This window comes from Danio rerio, chromosome 3 (genome assembly GCF_052040795.2).
Source record: "Danio rerio strain M-AB ecotype USA chromosome 3, GRCz13ab, whole genome shotgun sequence".
In the NCBI taxonomy this organism is placed as follows: Eukaryota; Metazoa; Chordata; class Actinopteri; order Cypriniformes; family Danionidae; genus Danio; species Danio rerio.
In genome coordinates, this window is record NC_141023.1 from 40,663,867 (window position 1) to 40,684,212 (window position 20,346).

A 20,346-nucleotide genomic window follows, 5' to 3' on the forward strand; every position below is an offset into this window, starting at 1 on the left:
GTAAACAAATCCTTTAATATAATTAAATTATATATGCACAGGCATGTAGTGTTTACAACTTGGCATCCATATTACAGTGTTTTTCAGTCATGTGTGATGAGTAAACAGAAATATAACAATATAATAGTAATATATATATTACATTATGTTTTCAGCTATTACACTATATAATATTTGCTTTTCCTCCAAAATATTTTTAATAGAATGATCTGGTAACTTACATTAAACCTTGTTATAAAAAGCTGCAGCCACTCTTCAAGGACAGTTCATACAGGTCACGTGGGTGTAAAAAGTCACATCTTCGCTAAATTATATCAACCGTAACCAGTGACATGTCCTAATGTCTTTGATGACTCGTCATCTCTGTGCAGAAGTGCGTGGGGAGCGTGTGATTACCTGACATGGCAGCAGAGGGCGCACTCGGCTCACCGTAGCCAAACTCATTGACGGCCAGCACCCTGAACTGATAGCTGATTCCCTGCCGCAGACGGTCGAGGCTCACAGAGTGAGAGGTGCTGGTGGGAGGCAGGTGTCGCACAAACGTATCCCACAACCCCTCGTCTGTGGAGAGCAAGGTCACTTTTTATGAAAATGTCACAATTCACTTGGAAGCACTAAGTTCATTACACTTAGCAGACGCTGACATCAAGAGCAGCAGACAACTGTTTTTCTGCCTGACAAGCAATTCTGGTCAATCTGAATCAAAGTATGATGACATGGAAAGGGCAGTTATATAAATGAATCCCACCAACAATGGCAAGTAAATGATCAGCGGATGACTTCAGACCAGCAATCAGACCGCTAAACAAACACTCCACAAGCACTAAATGGGAGTAGAAATTACGGTTATGAGCTACAATACATAGTTTGACTAGAAAAGTAAAGAAAAAACCTGTATAATTCACACATATTCTACTGACTTTTACCTCAGCAGAGAAAACATCTATTTGATTTATGTCTGCAACTCATGGTGGGGACATAAAACACCAAAATATGGATACTTTTAAAACATGGATATAAATTAGGTTAAAAACAACATGTTATTGGCTCTACTTTGAAGTGGCAATGCAGTGAGTGATGAAAATGACCAACATTGTTCAAATATGTGAGGAAAGAGTAAACTTTATGGAAAAAATGTGTAAACTCAGATGGCTGACAGGAAGTGGTTGTTATAGTTTGAAGGTGTGGCAAATATTGGACACTGACAGCAATAAAACAACATTTACTTGTCAAATCTAAGATCTACTGATATTACATGAAAACAATGACTATACAGTTTAATATACAAATAATTTGAGGTAATATCAATATGCAATTTATGAGACATTCTACCAGAAACATACATTTTCACTTATAAAAATGTGACAGGGCCTGATAAGCTTGTTGTCCTCAAAAAATCATACAAAAACAACCATAAAATCATGCAATTCAATGGTAGAACGGATCCTTGATCACTGTCAGCTTCTCCTCCATCAAATGACATCACTTTCTTTGAGTCATAGCTTTAAAGGTATATTGCATGCATTTTATGTCAAATAAAATGCAAATGTGACAGGACTGACAGAAAAATGGGGACAATTGTACATTTATTTGTATTATATATTTGTAGTATTTATGTGTAGAATTTATTTATATTTTCATGTTTTTGATCAATTGACGTGAATGAAAACAACCTAAACTTGCTATTTCTGATGTGTTTTTTTCTAAATAACTGTTTTTAGCATGACAAAACTATTAAAACTGTATGTTCAATTGTGCTGAGGTAACGACAATGACAAGGTTTGTACATTTGTAAAGTGTTTTTAATAAAGAAAGAAAAAATCCGAGAACCAAACAAATGACATATTCCTTTAAAGAATGAACTGACAGAAATTAACCATTAGTCAATTTTAGACTTTTTTTTGGGATGAAATACCAACTGTATTTCTTTTTTTTATTTCAGGGAGAGATAATGTACATTTCTAGTTGAATGTCCCATATAATTTATATCAATAACATCATTATCCATTTCAGTTATATTTTTGCACTATTATTACATGTTTTTTCAGACTTTTATTAACATTTTAACAATATTTTTAAAAATATTTAGCTATGTGCTTATTATTTTTTTCCCTACAGTGGTAGTACTAATACATTTTAGTAACTGTATTAGTTAGCTGCATGGATTCTTCAGTTTCTAGATTTTAAAGTTATTCATCTAATATTTCATCTTATATTCATATTTTATTTCAGCCTTATGTCAGAAGCCAATTACCAACCTTATTTGTGTTTAATATATTTTGCTCATGTAGCTAATAATAACATCAGTATTTGCAGAGTTCTCTCCCATTATTAATAAAAGCAGCTAAAAATTGTGTAGAGAACTTTGGAAGCACTTTGATCTCCCCTAAAGTTTACTTGCAACTTTAAATTAAAGATTTCAATTTAAGAAGACTCATAAAATATACTCGTAGTGAAACTTTAATGTATCAATAACCACCCCTTCACCAAGTTAAATACCATTTAAAAGGCACCTATTTTACCCCTTTTTCAAGAGTAAAGATAACGCTTTTGTGTCTCAAGAATGTGTCTGTAAAGCTTCATCTCAAAAATACCCATCAGATTATTTATTATAGCCATCAGAACATTGGAATTTTCTGCTCTGAACACAATGTAGCAGTTTTTGTTGGCTGTGCGTTTAATGCTAGTTCTCCCCCACCATTCCCACAAAGTTTGTCTCTGGCCACCTCAGATAAACAGCACAGTGTCAGACACAACGAAAGCAAATCTTGCGTAAAGTTTTTGAGAAATACTACAGTAAAAACTTTCCCAGTGATTATTTTATGTATTTGTTGTGGAGTTAATTCAAGCCTTTCTGCAATGATGAGTCACACACAATGTTGTTACAAACAAACACACACACACACACACACACACACACACACACACACACACACACACACACACACACACACACACACACACACACAGTGCGCGCATTTAACTTTGCACTGTTTTTGCATGGCAAATGTGACAGGATACACATTAACATCCACTGCTGTATAGATATCCCTTATGTTAATGTACAAAATAAACCTGATTTAACATCCACAAACTGGGATTGAATCTTTTATAATTGTACTGACATGCGGCTGTGGTGATAAAAACAGTAAAATTGCTGTAATTAATTTACAAACATGCGTTTAAACCTGTAAAACTCATTCCTGATCAGATTTTATTATGATTGATGATCACAGCAAGCTGAACAGATCTTTTAATCTTAGCTGTTTTGCGCACATCCTGTCTTGTTGATATGATTATACGTGTTACTACGAGACATGTTAATATTCGTCTGTCAATCAATTCTGTGGACAGGGAAACGGTGGGCCTCAAAATGGGAGGGTTTTGGATCCTATTTTAACGTCTTATTGTCTTTATATCACTCCAATATGACTGTGGATAGCAGGGGCGTCGCTAGACCCTATTTACTGTAAAAATCACCAGTGCCCCAGTAAATGCTTTGAGATGTTATTTACTTCATATGCAAAGTGTATTTATTAGGAGTCGTAAATCCAAAATAAAGACGTTATTCTCTATGTGCAAGCGAACGGCTGGTCGAAGCAATGCAGTTTCATTTAAAACCAAACTGAGCGTGTGCGCAGAAAAAAAAATACCCGTGTGCCTCATGCACCACTCCTGCTTGACACTGACATGCTGCTCTGCTCCCGGTGTAAGTCCCGGTTGTGAACATGCACGCCGGAAAAATAGCTGCGCTGCTTATGCGCCGCTCATGCGTTGTGAAACCGGAGTAACAGTCTTCTATGTGAAAGTGTCGGCATGCAATGAGTTTTGCAAGTCAACAAAACAAAGTTTAAATAATATGATGGTGATCTTATTTAGACTAAGCATAGCTCCATGTATGAAACAAAAAAGGAGGGATGATGAGTCTGTGAGGTAAGACTTAATAAATCTAATTCTTGGCCATGATTCGGGTCTAAGACAACACACAACAGACAATTCTATAAAACATCTTTTTTTTTGTATTTTATGGAATTGTCTGTAAAATTTAATTCAAATTAAATTAATATTCAAGCAAAATATTTTTTTTATTATCTTAGCATCACTCCAGTTGTGTCGGATTGCTTTTCAGTTATATTTAGGATTAATATCTGTTATTTATTTAGAATAATAATTGTATAGTAACAATAATACTGTTATTTATTTATAATTATATGTAATTTTGGTTTTATTAAATAAATTATTTATTATATAAAATATGTTTATTTTTTATTTTTTTGAGGGGTAGCTGTGCCCCAGTAGAGCTTTATGTCTAACAATGCCCCTGGTGGATACAATATACCTACACACAGTTCTGTCTAAACAGCTATAAAATTATGATTTTCATCATGGGTGCCCTATAAAGTTACCATGCAAGCTACTTAATTTTTTAACTTGACAGCACTTATATATAATCACTTTTTTTTTTTTTTGCATTAAAATAAAAATACACACAATGTGTACCTGAGGGACGTGCTTCAATCACATAACCTGTCACATGTCCTGCTCCTGTTTCCCCTGCTGTCCACTGGATGTTGAGCATAGATCCTGTCTTTGTGATTGACATTTCTACAGGTGATCCGGGAGATCCTGCACACAGAGGAGAGCATGCAGTGAAGCCTGCCAGATATTGATCCACACAGGTGTTTTTTTTTTCACAGCCTGGATTTCAGACACCTCCTGCCGAGGAGCAGGTAATGGAAGCAGTGCTCAGCGACCCTCAGACTTTCTGCTGATCTGTCTGTTGGTGTGCTTGTTTGGTTGTGGTTGTGTAGCTCACCTTTGACAGGACCCGCTGTGATATTGGCCTCTGCCTCAGGCCCGTAGGCAATAGTCTTGGCCTGCACGCGGAAGCAATAGGTCATGCCTTTGGTCAGGTCACGCACCTTCAGCCAACGCTGCCAGCTGCCACGAATATCCACCGTTACCACTTTAGTCACACCTGATAGATACACAAACACACATATGATTACACAATACCACACACAACAACAACAAACATTGCAATCCTACAGAGTCTGCCTTCCCGCAGTGAGTTTGTCTCAAAATCAATTACTCTATTTATGTGTTGTAAACTATAAACACTGACATTATTTAAACCAGACAGTTTGTGCTCCGAGGCTATGGAAACAGTCGAGTTTATATAAACAACTCATCATTAAACATCAAAATAGAATCAAATCACTACTGGCGATGTTAAAAACAAAAGCCACTGTTAGAGCAATAACTTTATGAAAACAAATTCTAATACAGTGGAAAAATGCACTACTGTAGAGTACTGCAATGACTAGGGGTTTTGTTTTTGAGGAAGGGCTGGTTCTGGAAGTATTTTTCACATCAAATCTTTGTTTAAAATGTTTTTTAAAATTTGTTAAAGCATGGTAACCCATGAATAAAACCATAATTTGAAGCTAAGAAAAAAAAAGTAAGACAATAAGATATGTGTAGTGTCAAAACAACTGTACTTCTAATGACAGAAAGAACTACAATTCCACAAAGCACTGTATATGACACAAACAAATTAAAACCAAAAAATATAAACTTAATGTTGTTGATTTTATCTATTTCCTGGACTGGGTTGTAGCTGGAAGGGCATCCGCGGTGTAAAACATATGCTGGATGAGTTGGGGGTTCATTCTGCTGTGGTGACAACAGTTAAATAAAGGGATTTAGCTGAAGGAAAATGAATAAATAAATGATGGTTTTACCTTTAGACATGATACATTTAAATGTATAGCAAAATGATTTGGTATTTCTTAATGCATTTTGACAGCATTGGGAGGCTGACCTTATGTTATTTGCGGTCCTTTAGAAGTGGGCGGAGCTAACAAGCTCATTGGGTGAAATTTGTTTTATTTATTTGCAATTCTGAAGGCAGGCATACACGGTCTGATTTTTGCTGTCCTACCAGCTCGTGTGGGATTTGCTTTCACATGGAGATTATCTCATGGAGGTATTTCACATAGAGATGCTCATATGGTTGTGGCTTGTATCATTAAGATGTATTTGGGTGTATATCAAACAGATAATGCATTCCCACCTGGCATTTAAATCTCTTTTGTCTACTTCAGAACTCCTTTATGTATATTTAAAGACCTTTTCTGATGTTTCACTCTAATATTGCATAATTTACTTACTGTACAGTCAATCAGTGATATCAATTTAATGTACTTTACTTTGTAAACTGAGCAATACAAATACCAAAATACTTTTTTCCCCCTTTATTTCACTTAATGAGGTCCTTATGCAACATTTATAGTTTTAACATCTTGTATGTGCATTATTGTAAACTTAAATATATACAATAAGCACTTTAGAACATAAGCAATTACATAGTGCCTTTTATTATTATCATTATTATTTTAATTGGGATAGGATAACGGGCGGTGCAGTGGAGCCGTGAGTAGCGCTGTCTGGGTGTGCTCCGGTTTTCCCAACAAGTCGAAAAAGCATGCGCTATAGGGGATTTGGTAACTAAATTGTCCATAAATTGTCACTTAAAATTTTGTGTGATTGAGTGTGTATGGGTGTTTCCCAATGATAGGTTGCAGCTTAAAGGGCATCTGCTGCATAAAACATATGCTGAATAAGTTGGCGGTTCATTCCGCTGTAGTGACCTCAGATTATTAAAGGGACCACGCTGAAAAGAAAGTGAATGAATAAATGAATAAATGAATGAATGAATGGAATAAGATAGTGGAGAACAGACAGGAAAGCATTAGGAGCATAGAAAGGGAAAGGATCGGCATAGGACCTCGAGCTGGGATTTGAACTCAGGTCACCGTGAGCACCATGATGCTCTATGTCGGCACACTTAAACACTAGGGGCTCTACTTTGACGGTCCATGCGCAGAGCGCAAAACGCAGGGCGCAAACGTTTTCAGTGCGTGTCAGGACGCGTTTTTGCTAATTTAAGGACGGGAAATCTGCCTTGCGCCACGGCGCATGGTCTAAATGGGTTGAGTTTCTTTTCTTAATGAGTTATAGGTGTGTTTTGAGAATAAACCAATTAGAGTCTCATCTCCCATTACCTTTAAGACCCAGCTGCGTCGCGCCAAGAGCGCATACGCTATTTACAGGACACAAAGTAAGTCTAAGTGGAAAAAATGAGCATTTCACAAGCAAACAGTTAACAGTTTTTTAACAGAAAACTGTTAAACAGAGCATCTACTGCGTAAGAATGAGAGATAATGGATCACTTTCACTTTCACTTTTGGATAGGGAAACCTTTACGCACAGACATCAATTAGTCTATAAATAAATACTTTTGTTTGTTAAGCGCAAATATTCTTTTCAAAACTATTTCTAAATTCAGTTCTAATTTCCAGCAAACGAATAAATGAATAATAATAGCAAAACGTGCTCGAAAAGCAGTGATTTTTCATATTTATGTAGGCTAGAAAATAATATGTTTTGTAATATTTTAATCCTTTATATTTATATTCTATATCTATTCTTATTATATCCTATATATATATATATATATATATATATATATATATCCTTAATATCTACATTTTTTCATATGTAAAGATATTTGTCTATTGCTCTCTTGTGCGTATTAAGCAGTGTGTAAGCGAGGCGCAACTCTGCGCCGGAGTTTAGACCGGCTTAGTTTTGGTCTAATGAAAAATCTATTATAGATTCTCAAAATAGCGACGCGCCAGCGGTCCGCCCCAGAACGCCTTCCTTTTAGACCAGAACGCCTATGGGCGCACAAATGAGCGCTAATGCATTTGCTATTTAAACAGTAAAGCGCAACGCCTCAAAACGACTCTTGCGCCAAGCTGAAACTACCAAAAGACTATTGCGCCGCTATGCGCCACACTGCACCGGGTGTATGATAGGGCCCTAGGTTATTTGCGCTGACACACAGTGCCTTTTTGAATGAGATTTCAAAATGTCACAAGGGATCAACCATGTTTAATTTGACCTTGATTAGCTTGTTCAGGGGTGTTTGATTAGGATGGGAAATAAAATCTGGAGGACATTGGCCCTCCAGGACCGAGTGTGATGACCCCTTTTTTAGAGCATATGAACACGAAAGGAAAGCCGCAGCTTTTATTTTTCTGTTCTAATAACTACAGTCACTGGTAAAAAAAAAAACATTTAGTTTTTCAGAATACATTCTGCTGTTAAATAGGATTATTTAAAGAACTTTATATAATGCAGGGTGATGAATTTAACAGAAGTTTATACCATAGAAAAACAACCTCAGAGCACACAGTAGGCCTTTCTGTAATGGTTTATAGCTCTTTGTTAAAAATCAATTTCCTGTAGAGAAAATGAATGCAGGTTTTGGCCTAGGAGTACCGTATTCAGCTATGACTGACCTTGAATAGGGGCAGTGGGTTCATACACCACCCTGTACCCTTCCACCACACCGTTGGGAGACAGAGGGAAACCCCAGGACACGTTCAGAGTGCTGCTGGTCACCTCAGAGAAACTGATGAAGCTGGGGGCGCTGGGTGCTGAGAGAACCGCACAGTTCAATCAATGCAACAAATACACACTCATAAATGACATGAAATACAATTGAAGCAATCAACTGCTCGAGACTGTGTTTGTGTTACTCTGATTCCACCTTGATTAATCAATGTTCTTGTGCATAATGGAACCACATGAAGATCTTGACCACAAATTCACTTTAATTTTAAATCAAATGTATTCCCAAATGCAATACAGTCCAGACAAGAGCCAGAAATAATAAAGAAACTAGCAAGATTTTTAAAAATAAAGCATTTTGCATTTGAACTACCAAGGCAATCATTTTGACCATTTAAATAATTTACCTTGATTATCCTAAACGTGAATATGTGTTCTAACATTGTTATTAACATTTGTTATTTTGTTACAATTACACAACACTAAAGATTTTTGAGTATTTCCATCTTGAATGGCTATAATGGTCAAATTGACCACATGTATTTCAGAATTTTAAGTTTCTGTTAGCAAAATCAAAACTTTCTGTCAGTGAAAACACAATTTTACAATGTCTTACAAATTTTCACTGTGGTGAAAAAATGGGTAGTGGTCTAGTAACTCATACACAATTATAGGCACTATTACAAACAAGATCTCGTTTTTAGATCTTGCCCTGAATACATTTCTTGAGATCGTGAAATATTTCCCAAGAGGTACGTTTTTTTTACAGTTTCTGTTTTCACAAATGCACCAGAGGCCGATGTGTATGCTTTTTCAGATCTAATTAGTTTTTTTTTGTGAGTGCCATTCACACCTGCTCTTCTCGTGAAAATCCACCAGAGGCCGCTGTTAACTGACTGACAAACCGAGCGATAACCCCACTCACCCACTTTCCTAAACCCAGGACTTAATTTGTGCCAGAACAACCCGGACCCAGATCTGGCACCTCTGAAATCTGATCCTGCACTTCATTTTACCGATACCCCTCCTCACACGCACCACCACTCTTCACTTTCTTCCGCGACACCAACCATCGCAATTTACAAATTAAGCACTGCCTTAACCAAACCGACAGTGTTTTCAAAAGAATTCCAGAAAAAGAAAAGGCCTCGTCTGATTTTTAGATTTCTGATTCAGTTTTCAGATGTTACCATGTTCTCATCCTGTTATTTACTTGTTTATTTCATTTTTTCGCCTTTTATTTTTGTTTTACATACTTTGCACTCTCCAGAAATGTATATGGGAGTTCATTTTCACAAGGAACCAGTGTTGAACACTGTACATGCATTTTCGATAAAGCTCTAACAAATATTTTAATGTACTTGAGTTTAATAAATAATTGTAATTTGTAGTATTATTAAATGCATGTTAACAATTACATTTAAAGCAACATAGCTACTGACTAATATAAATGTGTTTTTTTTCTACTCAGACTTCTGAATAATAAATAGCACACACACAGCTTCACTCTCTCAGTGACTTTACAACACCAGCTATGCAAATCAGTCCTTTTACCCAAACATAGCTTCTTGCTTAAGGAAATGCTAAAGAGAGGTAGAGCTGCAGAGTTTCCTCTGTTTGAACAAATGAGGTCACATCCAGACCATTTGAATAATTCTCAAATGTGGGCAACGAGCCCCTCCCTGAAGCCTGGGGTTAAATCATTCCCCCGCTTGTGTGTAATTCAGTCCGACAACATTTACAGACTGAAAGATTTAATGCAGAACACATGAATTGCTAATGTGAATGATGCAATGGCGATATAACGCCACACGCTCCAAAATATGATCAGGTGTCGACCTGGTTTTCATGCATGGGGAAGAACACAATATAGAAGTGGACGTGCTGCCCTTGGCGTTCTGTCTATGGTCAGATTTATCTGTTAGCTGGTAAAGGTGTAACAGTTTGCTCTCAGTTCAGAGGGGGGGCTCTGTCATTACCTATAAATGGGAGTTTAATGGCCGTTTGGATGATTTGTGCATCTGCTCACCTGCCTGAAGAGTGCGTCCCCTCCTGGGCTCGCTGAACGGCCCATCTCCTGCGGCATTGAAGGCCAACAGTTTGACCATGTAGTATGTGTAGCTGGTCAAGTTCTTCAGCCTCATGTTGGTTTCCGGTCGGAAGAGGATCTTCACTCTCTCTGTCTCATTCTGACTGTCCATCTCCCAGTATAGGATCTACAGCCAAACAGAGACATGTAAATGAGAGCTTTGTCTGCTACAGCAAAACCCTTTCAGCCCTGACTGGATATACAGTAGAAATGATTGATTATTATAAATTAAATTAATTATTGGTTACACTTTTATTTTATTTTATGGTGACATTGTTACAGTGTATTTTACTGCTGATTACATACAGTTGAAGTCAGAATTATTAGCCCCCCTATGAATTGTTTTTTCTTTTTAAAATATTTTGTAAATGACTTTTAACAGAGCAAGGAAATTTTCACAGTATGTCTGATAATATTTTGTCTTCTGGAGAAACTCTTATTTGTTTTATTTTGGCAAGAATACAAGTTTTTAATTTTTTAAAACCATTTAAGGTAAAAAATATTAGCCCTTTTAAGCTATATTTCCTTCGATAGTCAACAGAACAAACCATCGTTATACAATAACTGGCCTAATTACCCTAACCTGCCTAGTTAACCTAAATAACCTAGTTTATAATGTTACTTTAAGCTGTATAGAAGTGTCTTGAAAAATATCTAGTAAAATATTGTGTACTGTCATTATGGCAGAGATAAAGGAATTCAAATATTATAGATTATGTTTAAACTATTATGTTTAGAAATTTGCTGAAGAAATCTCTTTATTAAATAGAAATTGCCGAAAAAAAAAATAAACAGGGAGGCTAATAATCAACAGGGATGCTAATAATTCAGGGGGGCTAATAATTCTGACTTCAACTGTATATTTACTATATGGTTGAGGTTAGAATGCGGGTTAGCTTTAATTATGCATAATACATTGTTATTACTATAGTAAGTATATGGAACATATGTAACTGTCACCTTAAATGAAAGTGTGACCAAATTAATTAATGAGAGATAAATAATAAAACTTCACCCAGTGAACTTTTTAACTAACACCCCATTTACAATGAAGCGTCATCATCAATGCTTCTTATTCACTTTGAATGGGTGACTTCAGGCGTTGCCAAACTGCATTGTGGATCTGTTTGCACCGCTTCAGTGGCATTGCTCATTGCAGAAGTTGGGAATTGCACAACTTTTTATGCGCCAACAGAAGTGTCAGCCAATCAGATCACTTTATGCAAATACCTCAGCACAGACAGTAGCCGATCGGGGACTAAATTCATTGGATGACACTGCTTTGATGATCATGTCAGCCCCGACTGCAGACAAGCTTGGTCAAGCGTTGATGTTGAAGCCCCGTGTGAACGCACTGTTATTGTTAGGTCAACACGGAATCTGCAGGCTTTTGAGCCTAAAATTCCATTGATTTATTTACCTATTTAAATGTGAGTAAATATAGATTTATTTAGTTTTGATTTCAGTATTATTAGTGAACAATAAGCAAATGTATTTATGATTTATGTACAATACAGTTTGTGAAGTAATATTTTCTATTCTTAGTGGATATATTAGATGAGAGATTTGCTTTGTTTTCTAAACAATTTTTCTAAAGTGATTTGCATTAAAAAACCTAAATAAAAGTTAAAAGGTTATTATTATTTTATTTAATTTGTTAAGTTTTTATGGACTATACCCTCAAAATCATTTCACATAAATCCGATTTTGTACAAAATCATCAAAAAATGTCAGCAGACTCTTTTTGGCTGTGCTTATTGTTAAACCTTTTATAATGCTAACAGACTTGACAATATCAGAGTTGACATTTTCTGCCAGTTTGTGCTTTACTTGAAGATGCTAACCTCAAACCAGACACCACATAGCATGTCTCAAATAGAGTTTGATGTATTTTCATAATAATATTGTTTGACTGAACGAGAGGTTAAATAAAATATCATAATAACAGTAGTTGACAAATAATTAATCTGCATTTGTTGTATCCTGAACATTTGCCACTTGTTGAGAGAAAAATAATAACATTCCTCAATGCTTTCTAGAGTTTCCCACCAGCGAAAGTGACATCACTTGGAGCATCACAAACTTTTTTTTATCAGTGCTTTAAATATCGTTACACCTTTTTAAAGCAAATGCAACAAAGCTTACCACAAAGTAGGGACAGACACTGATATTACAAAAATACAGAAAAAAAAAAATTAATGAAATCGTTTATAATGCTTAATAGAATATATATGTATGTATAGTTGAAGTCAGAATTATTAGCCCCCCTGAATTATTAGCCCCCCTGTTTTTTTTTTTTTTGCCCAATTTCTCTTTAATGGAGAGAAGATTTTTTTTCAACACATTTCTAAACATAATAGTTTTAATAATTCATTTCTAATATCTGTTTTATTTTATCTTTGCCATGATGACAGTAAATAATATTTGACTAGATATTTTTCAAGACACTTTTATACAGCTTAAAGTGACATTTTGACTAGGTTAATTAGGTTAACTAGGCAGGTTAGGGTAATTAGGCAAGTTATTGTATAGCGATGGTTTGTTCTGTAGACTATTGAAAAAAAATAGCTTAAAGGGGCTAATAATTTTGACCTTAAAATGTCTTTTAAAATATTAAAAACTGCTTTTATTCTAGCCAAAATTAAACAAATAAGACTTTCTCCAGAAGAAAAAATATTATCAGACATACTGTGAAAATTTCCTTGCTCTTTTTAAACATAATTTGGGAAATATTTAAAAAAGAAAAAAAATCAAGGGGGGCTAATAATTCTGACTTCAACTGTATATAGGCTTACTGACTAAATGAATGGATGTGCAACATTCAATACACAACCATCTTCCTCATGTGATACACATTTATTTAAATGTGGCCATATAAACTCTTTTGAAGCAGATGTAATTTGCAAAGGGGTTTTAGCATGGAAAATTCACAGAAAACAACAGAGGTCTCTGGACTCACATGAATCTACCATATTACTGCCAGGACATTTTTATATATCAATTCCATATATATTTCAGCAGACACTCACTTAACCCTCACCCGTAATCATTAATTCATGTCCCCCAATGGGCAGTTCTATAAAATATACCATCTAACACCATAATCTAATACAATAAATCTATGGGAAAGAAAGAAAAGGAAGCAGAAGGCACCAGACTGTGGTTATTCTTTCACCCCGGAGAGAGCTTGAAATGACAGTAAAGGTAAAGGGGAGGAGAAAAAGAGGACAGATAATAGGAGTATGAGGGAGACAGGACGAGGTGGGTGGTTCAGGGGTGTCACCTTATATCCCTGAATGATGCCATTTTGGGTCTCAGCGGGTGGAGGCTCCCACTGCACCTCCAGCTGAGTGGATGACAAAGTGTTGATCTGGATGTTCTGCGGGGCCACAGAGGGTGCTGAGAAAGAGCAGAGGAGATACTGTAAATACATCACACAAAATCCCTCCGGTGATTTCGCTACAAAAGACATCAAATGCACCCTGCAGACACCAAAAAAAAAAAAGCACTCTTACAGCTGCAGTCTGAAGTGTTCCACGTTTCAAGTCATTCTAAAACTCCATGACTTTCTGACTTTTGAAGAACACAAAAGAAAGCTCTCTGAGCAACGTTCATACAATCAAAGTCAGAGGTAACCAAACCAGGTCCTAAAATCCCCATGCAATCAAAACTTGAGTTTACTTTTAGAAGTTAGAATTGATATTTTAGCCCCCAAATATTAGTAGTCCCCAAACAATTACAATTAAAGTCTATGTGAAATCAAATTTACATTGTTTATCTTGCCAATGCACATTGTTATTCTGTAGGTGAACAATTTGCATGTGCAAGTTAATTCACTAAAAACAAAAAAGTAAAAAACAAATCTCAAAATCTGACCGCTTCCTTCAACATTGGTAGTGGTTCTTCTCTGTTAACATCAGTTTGTAAGCTTCAGCGAATTATATTCCACGCCCCTTACCGTTTTCGCAAAAAGAAAGCCCTGCTCCCAACATAAACATACTGAAAACTTCCGGTTCACGCAGACTTTAAAATTGTAAATTACTTCTTCTCTCCTTGAATAATATATAGATACTAAACTCACACAATTACTATTTTCTACACAGTAAAAGGCACATAGTGAACTGCATATGCTACCTGACAAAAGTTTTGTCGTCAATCCCAGTTGTAAGAGCAACAAATAATAACTTGACATCTAGTTGATTATTTGGAAAAGTGGTAGATTTTTTCGATGAATCATCTGTTGAACTGTACACCATTCATCACAAATATTGCAATGACCTACTGGAACCCGTATGGACCCAAGATTCTCACAGAATCAGTCAAGTTTGGTGAAGGAAAAATCATGGTTTGGGGTTACATTCAGTATAGGCGCATGTGAGAGATCTGCAGAGTGGATGGCAACATCAACAGCCTGAGGTATCAAGACATTTCATACAAACCAGAGGTGAAGGCAAATTCTTTAGCAGGATAGCTTTGGGTGTCCTGCGAAAACGCTTTCTTTGCCATTCCAGATGACTTTATGACTGTACATCATTTCTGTTAAGTGACAAGACTTTTGTCTATGCAAAGTCAGACCTTACAGTCCTTATTAAATAATAAAAAATCAAGGCATGATCATATTTTATTTTGGTAAAATAAGCATAATCTAAAGGCCTTTGCCTTTCATATAAGCCACCTCTGATACCAAATGATCAACTAAAAGTCAAGTTATTATTTGTTGTTCCTAAAACTTGGATAGGCGATAAGACTTTTGTCAGGTAGTGCAGGTGATGAACAATTCAAACAGTGTATATATGCTTTCCATTGGGTTGAATGAAGTCTAGTTTCACATTAGTGTCACGTGAACCAACACAGCACATCCAATCTGATCTGGTCCAGAGACATGATAACATGATAGCATCATATATGCAAGCCATCACAGACCACGAAATGTATCAGACCTGTTTAAATTCCACACAGCATTCTGTATTTTAGAACAATATGGAGGGGATTAAGAGGAGAAACAGCTTGAGAGACAAGGATGAATTTTTCAGTACCAAGCATCAGAATTGTGAGGGTACAATTGAAACACAGCAAAATGAACCATCAACTTATTTAGCATTTGTTTTACACAGCGGATGCCCTTCCATCCCAATCCATCACTTGGAAACATCCAAACACACTAATTTACACTCATACACTACGGCTAATTTAGATTGTTCAATTCACCTATACCGCATGTCTTTGGACTGTGGAGGAAACCGGAGAACCCGGAGGAAACCTATGTGAACATGAGGAGAACAGGCAAACTTTACACAGAAATGCCAACTGACCGGGACTCAAACCAGCGACCTTTTTGCTATGAGGCGACAGTGTTATCCATTGAGCAACCGTGTCACCATGTTTCAGGTATTAATTATATCATTACAAAGTCATAGCATGGATAAAACAAGACTTTAAATGGTAAGTACTGACCAATGAACAGGACAAAAAACAAGACATTTGCTAAAACTGATTTGTCAAAATAAACATTCACCTCCTGCTACAGTATTTGAGTTTACACCATAACCCCTGGAAAATAAAACAACAAAACCCATATAAATATTACAACATGCAAAATATTAACAACAATATGCTTTTGCAACAAAGGGATGGAGGAAAATCTTATCTGCTAAATAGCAATTTTACATATAGGGCCATATCATACACTTAGTGCAATAAAGCTCAAGACTTGTTTAACGTGATTTGTTGCTATTTTCAGACCAGCGCAACCGTAATTTCACGCTTTGCACCATGTTGTTTAAATGGCAAATCCATTTGCGCTACTTTGTTGAGACATGGGCATGCCGGTCTATAAAAGAGGTGTGTGAAGGCGCATTGTTGGTGCGTTGCTATTTTGAGAAACTGAAATAGACTGTGCAATTGACCAGCTGAAAGCAGGTTTGAAGTCCAGTGCAGAGTGCGTTAGTAAACGCTTAAAAATTGCTTAATACACACAGGATGTACAGCAATACACAAATATTTTACAAATGAAAAAGAATAAAAGGATTAAAATTTTACAAAAATAAATTTCAGCATAAATATAAAAAACATGGTCTTAATGCCTTCTTCATGTTGGGGGGGTGGGTTCAGTTTGTTCATGAAAGTTTGCATTTGTATAATGTTATTATTAGTAGAAATATTATTTGTTATATGCATATTTAAATTTGTTTTAATAAAAACAAGTTTAGATTTGTCCACCTGTCAGCTTTTGGAGATGTATACATCACCATAAAAGGGCATAAGAATAGATGTGTTTGGACTTAACTCAGTTTTTGACCACACTTCGTTGTTATTGTTCATTTATTTATTTGCTGAAAATTAGAACTGAATTTAGAAATAGGTTTGAAACACATCTTTCTGCTTAACAAACGAAATTGAAAATCTGGGATAACGGATGTCTTTAGTGGAGTGTACAACACCTTAAGCACGAAAGTAAAAGAGCAGAGTATGGTAAAACTAAAGAGAAAGTAAAGTGGCTGAATGGAGCAGGCTCATTCTTTATCCTGGCGCTGCAGATGCTTTGTTTAACTGTTTTCTCGCTAGTGAACCTTTCAGTTTTTCCACTAACAAATTCTGCCATGTAAATAGCAAATGCACCATGATGCGATGCAACTGACTCTTAAAGAGAATGAAAGATGAGACTGATTGGTTTAATGCAGGTTACGCTCAAAACACACTCATAACTCATTAAGAGAATAAGCACAACCCTTTTAGATTATGCACCACAGTGCAAAGCACATTTTTCCATCCTTAAATTAGCAAAAGTTGGTTTAAACTCCCCCTTAATGCTTTTGCGCCATGTGCTTTAGACTTTGAGCCTGAATCGTTATAACAGAGCCCTAATATACTAACTATAATTGATTTTATCCTCATTGTCTTGACTGCATAAAGACGATAAAATAGACATAAAAATGAGCCATCATCATCATTTGGCGAATAAAGCTGCAGTATGTAATATTTGTTCAAAATTAGCTCAGTGTATTTAATGAGCGAGTACATCATGAACCCATCTTTCAAACTACGCAAGTTCTTGTCCTGAATAACTACAGTGAGCCTATAATAATAAGTGTTAAAATGGGGACTATTTTATATTCCTCAAGTTGATCTCTGCTTCTACTTGTGTGACTCATCATTTCCATAAAAAGACAGAAGCAGTTCTGCAAAAAAAAAAAATAAAATAAAAAAATAAAAAGTAATAACTATTTCGGTGTCAAAAGTTACACACTGTAGCTTTGAGTCAGTGGAAAAGCAGCTATAGCATTAATTTCTGAATGAGAACTAGTGCCAATGGAAGAGTGATAAGAGATGAACACTGACTCCAATGTGACGGCTGCCCTCTGTTGTGTCTCCGTTAAATGTCATTCATTAAAGGGTCGAGAAATACTGTACATAAACCTCTCCGTCATAAATCACAGCGCCAGATGCAGCTGCACCAGACAGCAATCATCAAAAAAAGAGAGCGAATTTAATAAGACCAAACCTGAAAGCAGAGCTAACTCCAGGAGCATGACAGCTCGTCTATTTTAGGGGCTTGAAAGTTGAGTTTACGCGTACTAAAGCGGGGCTGAATCATTTATAAGCGGGAATGAATTACAGCTGTGGACAGTGGGGTTCAAGAGGGGCCGACGCAACAGACTCTACTCAATGAGCTGTTACAATAAAGTACACACATCTCACTGAGCTGTCCTGCTGTCTACACTGGCAGCTGCACTTGCAAAAAAGATAGCTTTTTAATCAACATCGAGGGTTTTGTGGGGGACCTTTAACATTCACAGAAACTTTTCATTCCACAAGCTTTTTTAAAGTGGAAAAAGGTTCTTTAGTTTATTTTAAAATGTTCTTCACAATGAGACAGAAAGGGCTATTTTAAAGGCATAGTTCACCCAAACATGACATTTCTGTCACCATTTACTCACCCTTTATTTGTTACAAACTTTCCTTTAAGTTTCTTTCTTCTGCTGAACACAAAATAAGGCATTTTTGAACACCCTTTACTTTTGAGATCAAGCAAAGGGACGGCATCCTATAACAACATTGTATTTTCATTTTTGGGTGAACTTTCCCTTCAAACCAGTGATTTTTTAGATCAGTGATCTTTTAGATGCCACATACCAATAAATATGACCATCCTTGACCAATTTGACTGAGTGGTGTAAAGTAACGCATTACAACTACTCTACTGAGTACTTCGAAAAATGTGTAAATTTTAAATAGTGTATTGATCTTTTTACTGCACTATTTTTCAGTAATTTTTCATTAACTATTTTTTTGTTGTCCTCTGTGATTAGCTCGGTGGAATAATCAGTCCTGTGATTTCCTGTGATAAAATATTTTAAAAATTCACCAGAAAAACTGACCTCAAGACACAGGGCTCACAATCTCTGGCTGAACTGTAAATAGTTTTAAATCTAAAATGTTTAATAAATATCGAATTTTTAAAAAGTAATTTGAGTAATGTACAAATATGTTAATGTACAATGCTTTGCAAACTCTTTTTTTATATATCTTTTAAATCTTAGCCTGCATGAACATCTCTATATAATGGTTGTCCTGAATGATATAGGCCTACTTATTGGTTATATTTTTCTTGCATATTTAATGTTTGCAGTTAAAAATAAAACTTTTTGAAGAAAAATTTTAACTTAGATACACCAATAAAGAAAATAACCTTGATGCAAGCACCATTTGTTTTTGTAAGCTACATACATAGTATATAGTTGGGAAGTCAGAATTATTGGCCCCCCTTTGAATTTGTTTTTCTTTTATAAATATTTCCCAAATTATGTTTAACAGAGCAAAAACATTTTCACAGTATGTCTGATTAAATTGTTTTCTTCTATTTGTTTTTATTTTGGCAAGAATAAAGCAGTTTTAATTTCTTAAAAACATTTTAAATGTCAAAATTATTAGCTCCTTCAAGCTCTATATTTTTTTCTTAATAGTCTACAGAACAAACCATTGTTACACAATAACTTGTCTAATTACCCTAACCTGCCAAGTTAACCCAATTAACCTAGTTAAGCCTTTAAATGTCACTTTAAGCTGTATAGAAATGTCTTGATGAATATAGTCAAATATTATTTACTGTCATCATGGCAAAGATAAAATAAATTAGTTATTAGAAATGAGTTATTAAAATTATCAGGTTTAGAAATGTTTTGAAACAAATATTCTTTCCGTTAAACAAAAATTGGGGAAAAAATAAACAGGGGGGCTAATACTTCAGGTTGGATTATTGTATTCACTGCGTAAAACTCACTAATTTTAAAAGGCCCACATTTACTTTAGTTTGTGTCATATCTAAAACAAATTCTAAATGGTACTTTTAGTTGAGTATGACTTTTCAGTAGTCCTTTCACCACTGGAAGGACACAACCCTAAAATGTAATCTTATTATTTAAATAATTTATAATGTGAATTAAATTTAACCAAAACAATATTAATATTAATAATTGTTTTTAAATAATTCCAAACAGACAAGAAGCAAGCCGCAGGCAAGTTATTTCAGCAGACTTGGCAACACTGAGCATGACTGTTGTGGTGGCAGAAGATTTTTTTTTTTATTATTTAAAAAACGAAAAGTGTTTTTGCCTTTTTTATAAGACAGTATAAAGTTGAGGTCAGAATTATTAGCCTTGATGAATTATTAGCCCCCTGTTTATATTTTTCTGTTTAACAGAAAGAAGATTTCTTCATTACATTTCTAAACATAATAGTTTTAATAACTCAATTCTAATGACTGAATTCCTTTATATTTGCTATGATGACAGTAAAAAAAAATTTTTTACAAGATATATTTCAAGACACTTCTATTT

At 35.4% G+C, this 20,346-nt stretch overlaps 1 protein-coding gene across 4 annotated transcripts in view; it reads right to left on the bottom strand.

Moving 5' to 3' along the window:
• Positions 1–20,346, bottom strand: part of sdk1a (sidekick cell adhesion molecule 1a) — a 534,220-nt gene that overhangs the window by 11,269 nt on the left and 502,605 nt on the right. For all 4 annotated transcript variants that reach the window (XM_087244896.1, XM_087244895.1, XM_087244894.1 and 1 more), the window contains 6 exons: positions 13,794–13,909; positions 10,451–10,637; positions 8,370–8,507; positions 4,817–4,978; positions 4,501–4,626; positions 397–561 (listed from right to left, as the gene is read on the bottom strand). In XM_087244896.1, coding sequence (XP_087101022.1) covers positions 397–561; positions 4,501–4,626; positions 4,817–4,978; positions 8,370–8,507; positions 10,451–10,637; positions 13,794–13,909 — 894 coding nt within the window. The remainder of the gene's footprint in view (positions 1–396; positions 562–4,500; positions 4,627–4,816; positions 4,979–8,369; positions 8,508–10,450; positions 10,638–13,793; positions 13,910–20,346) is intronic.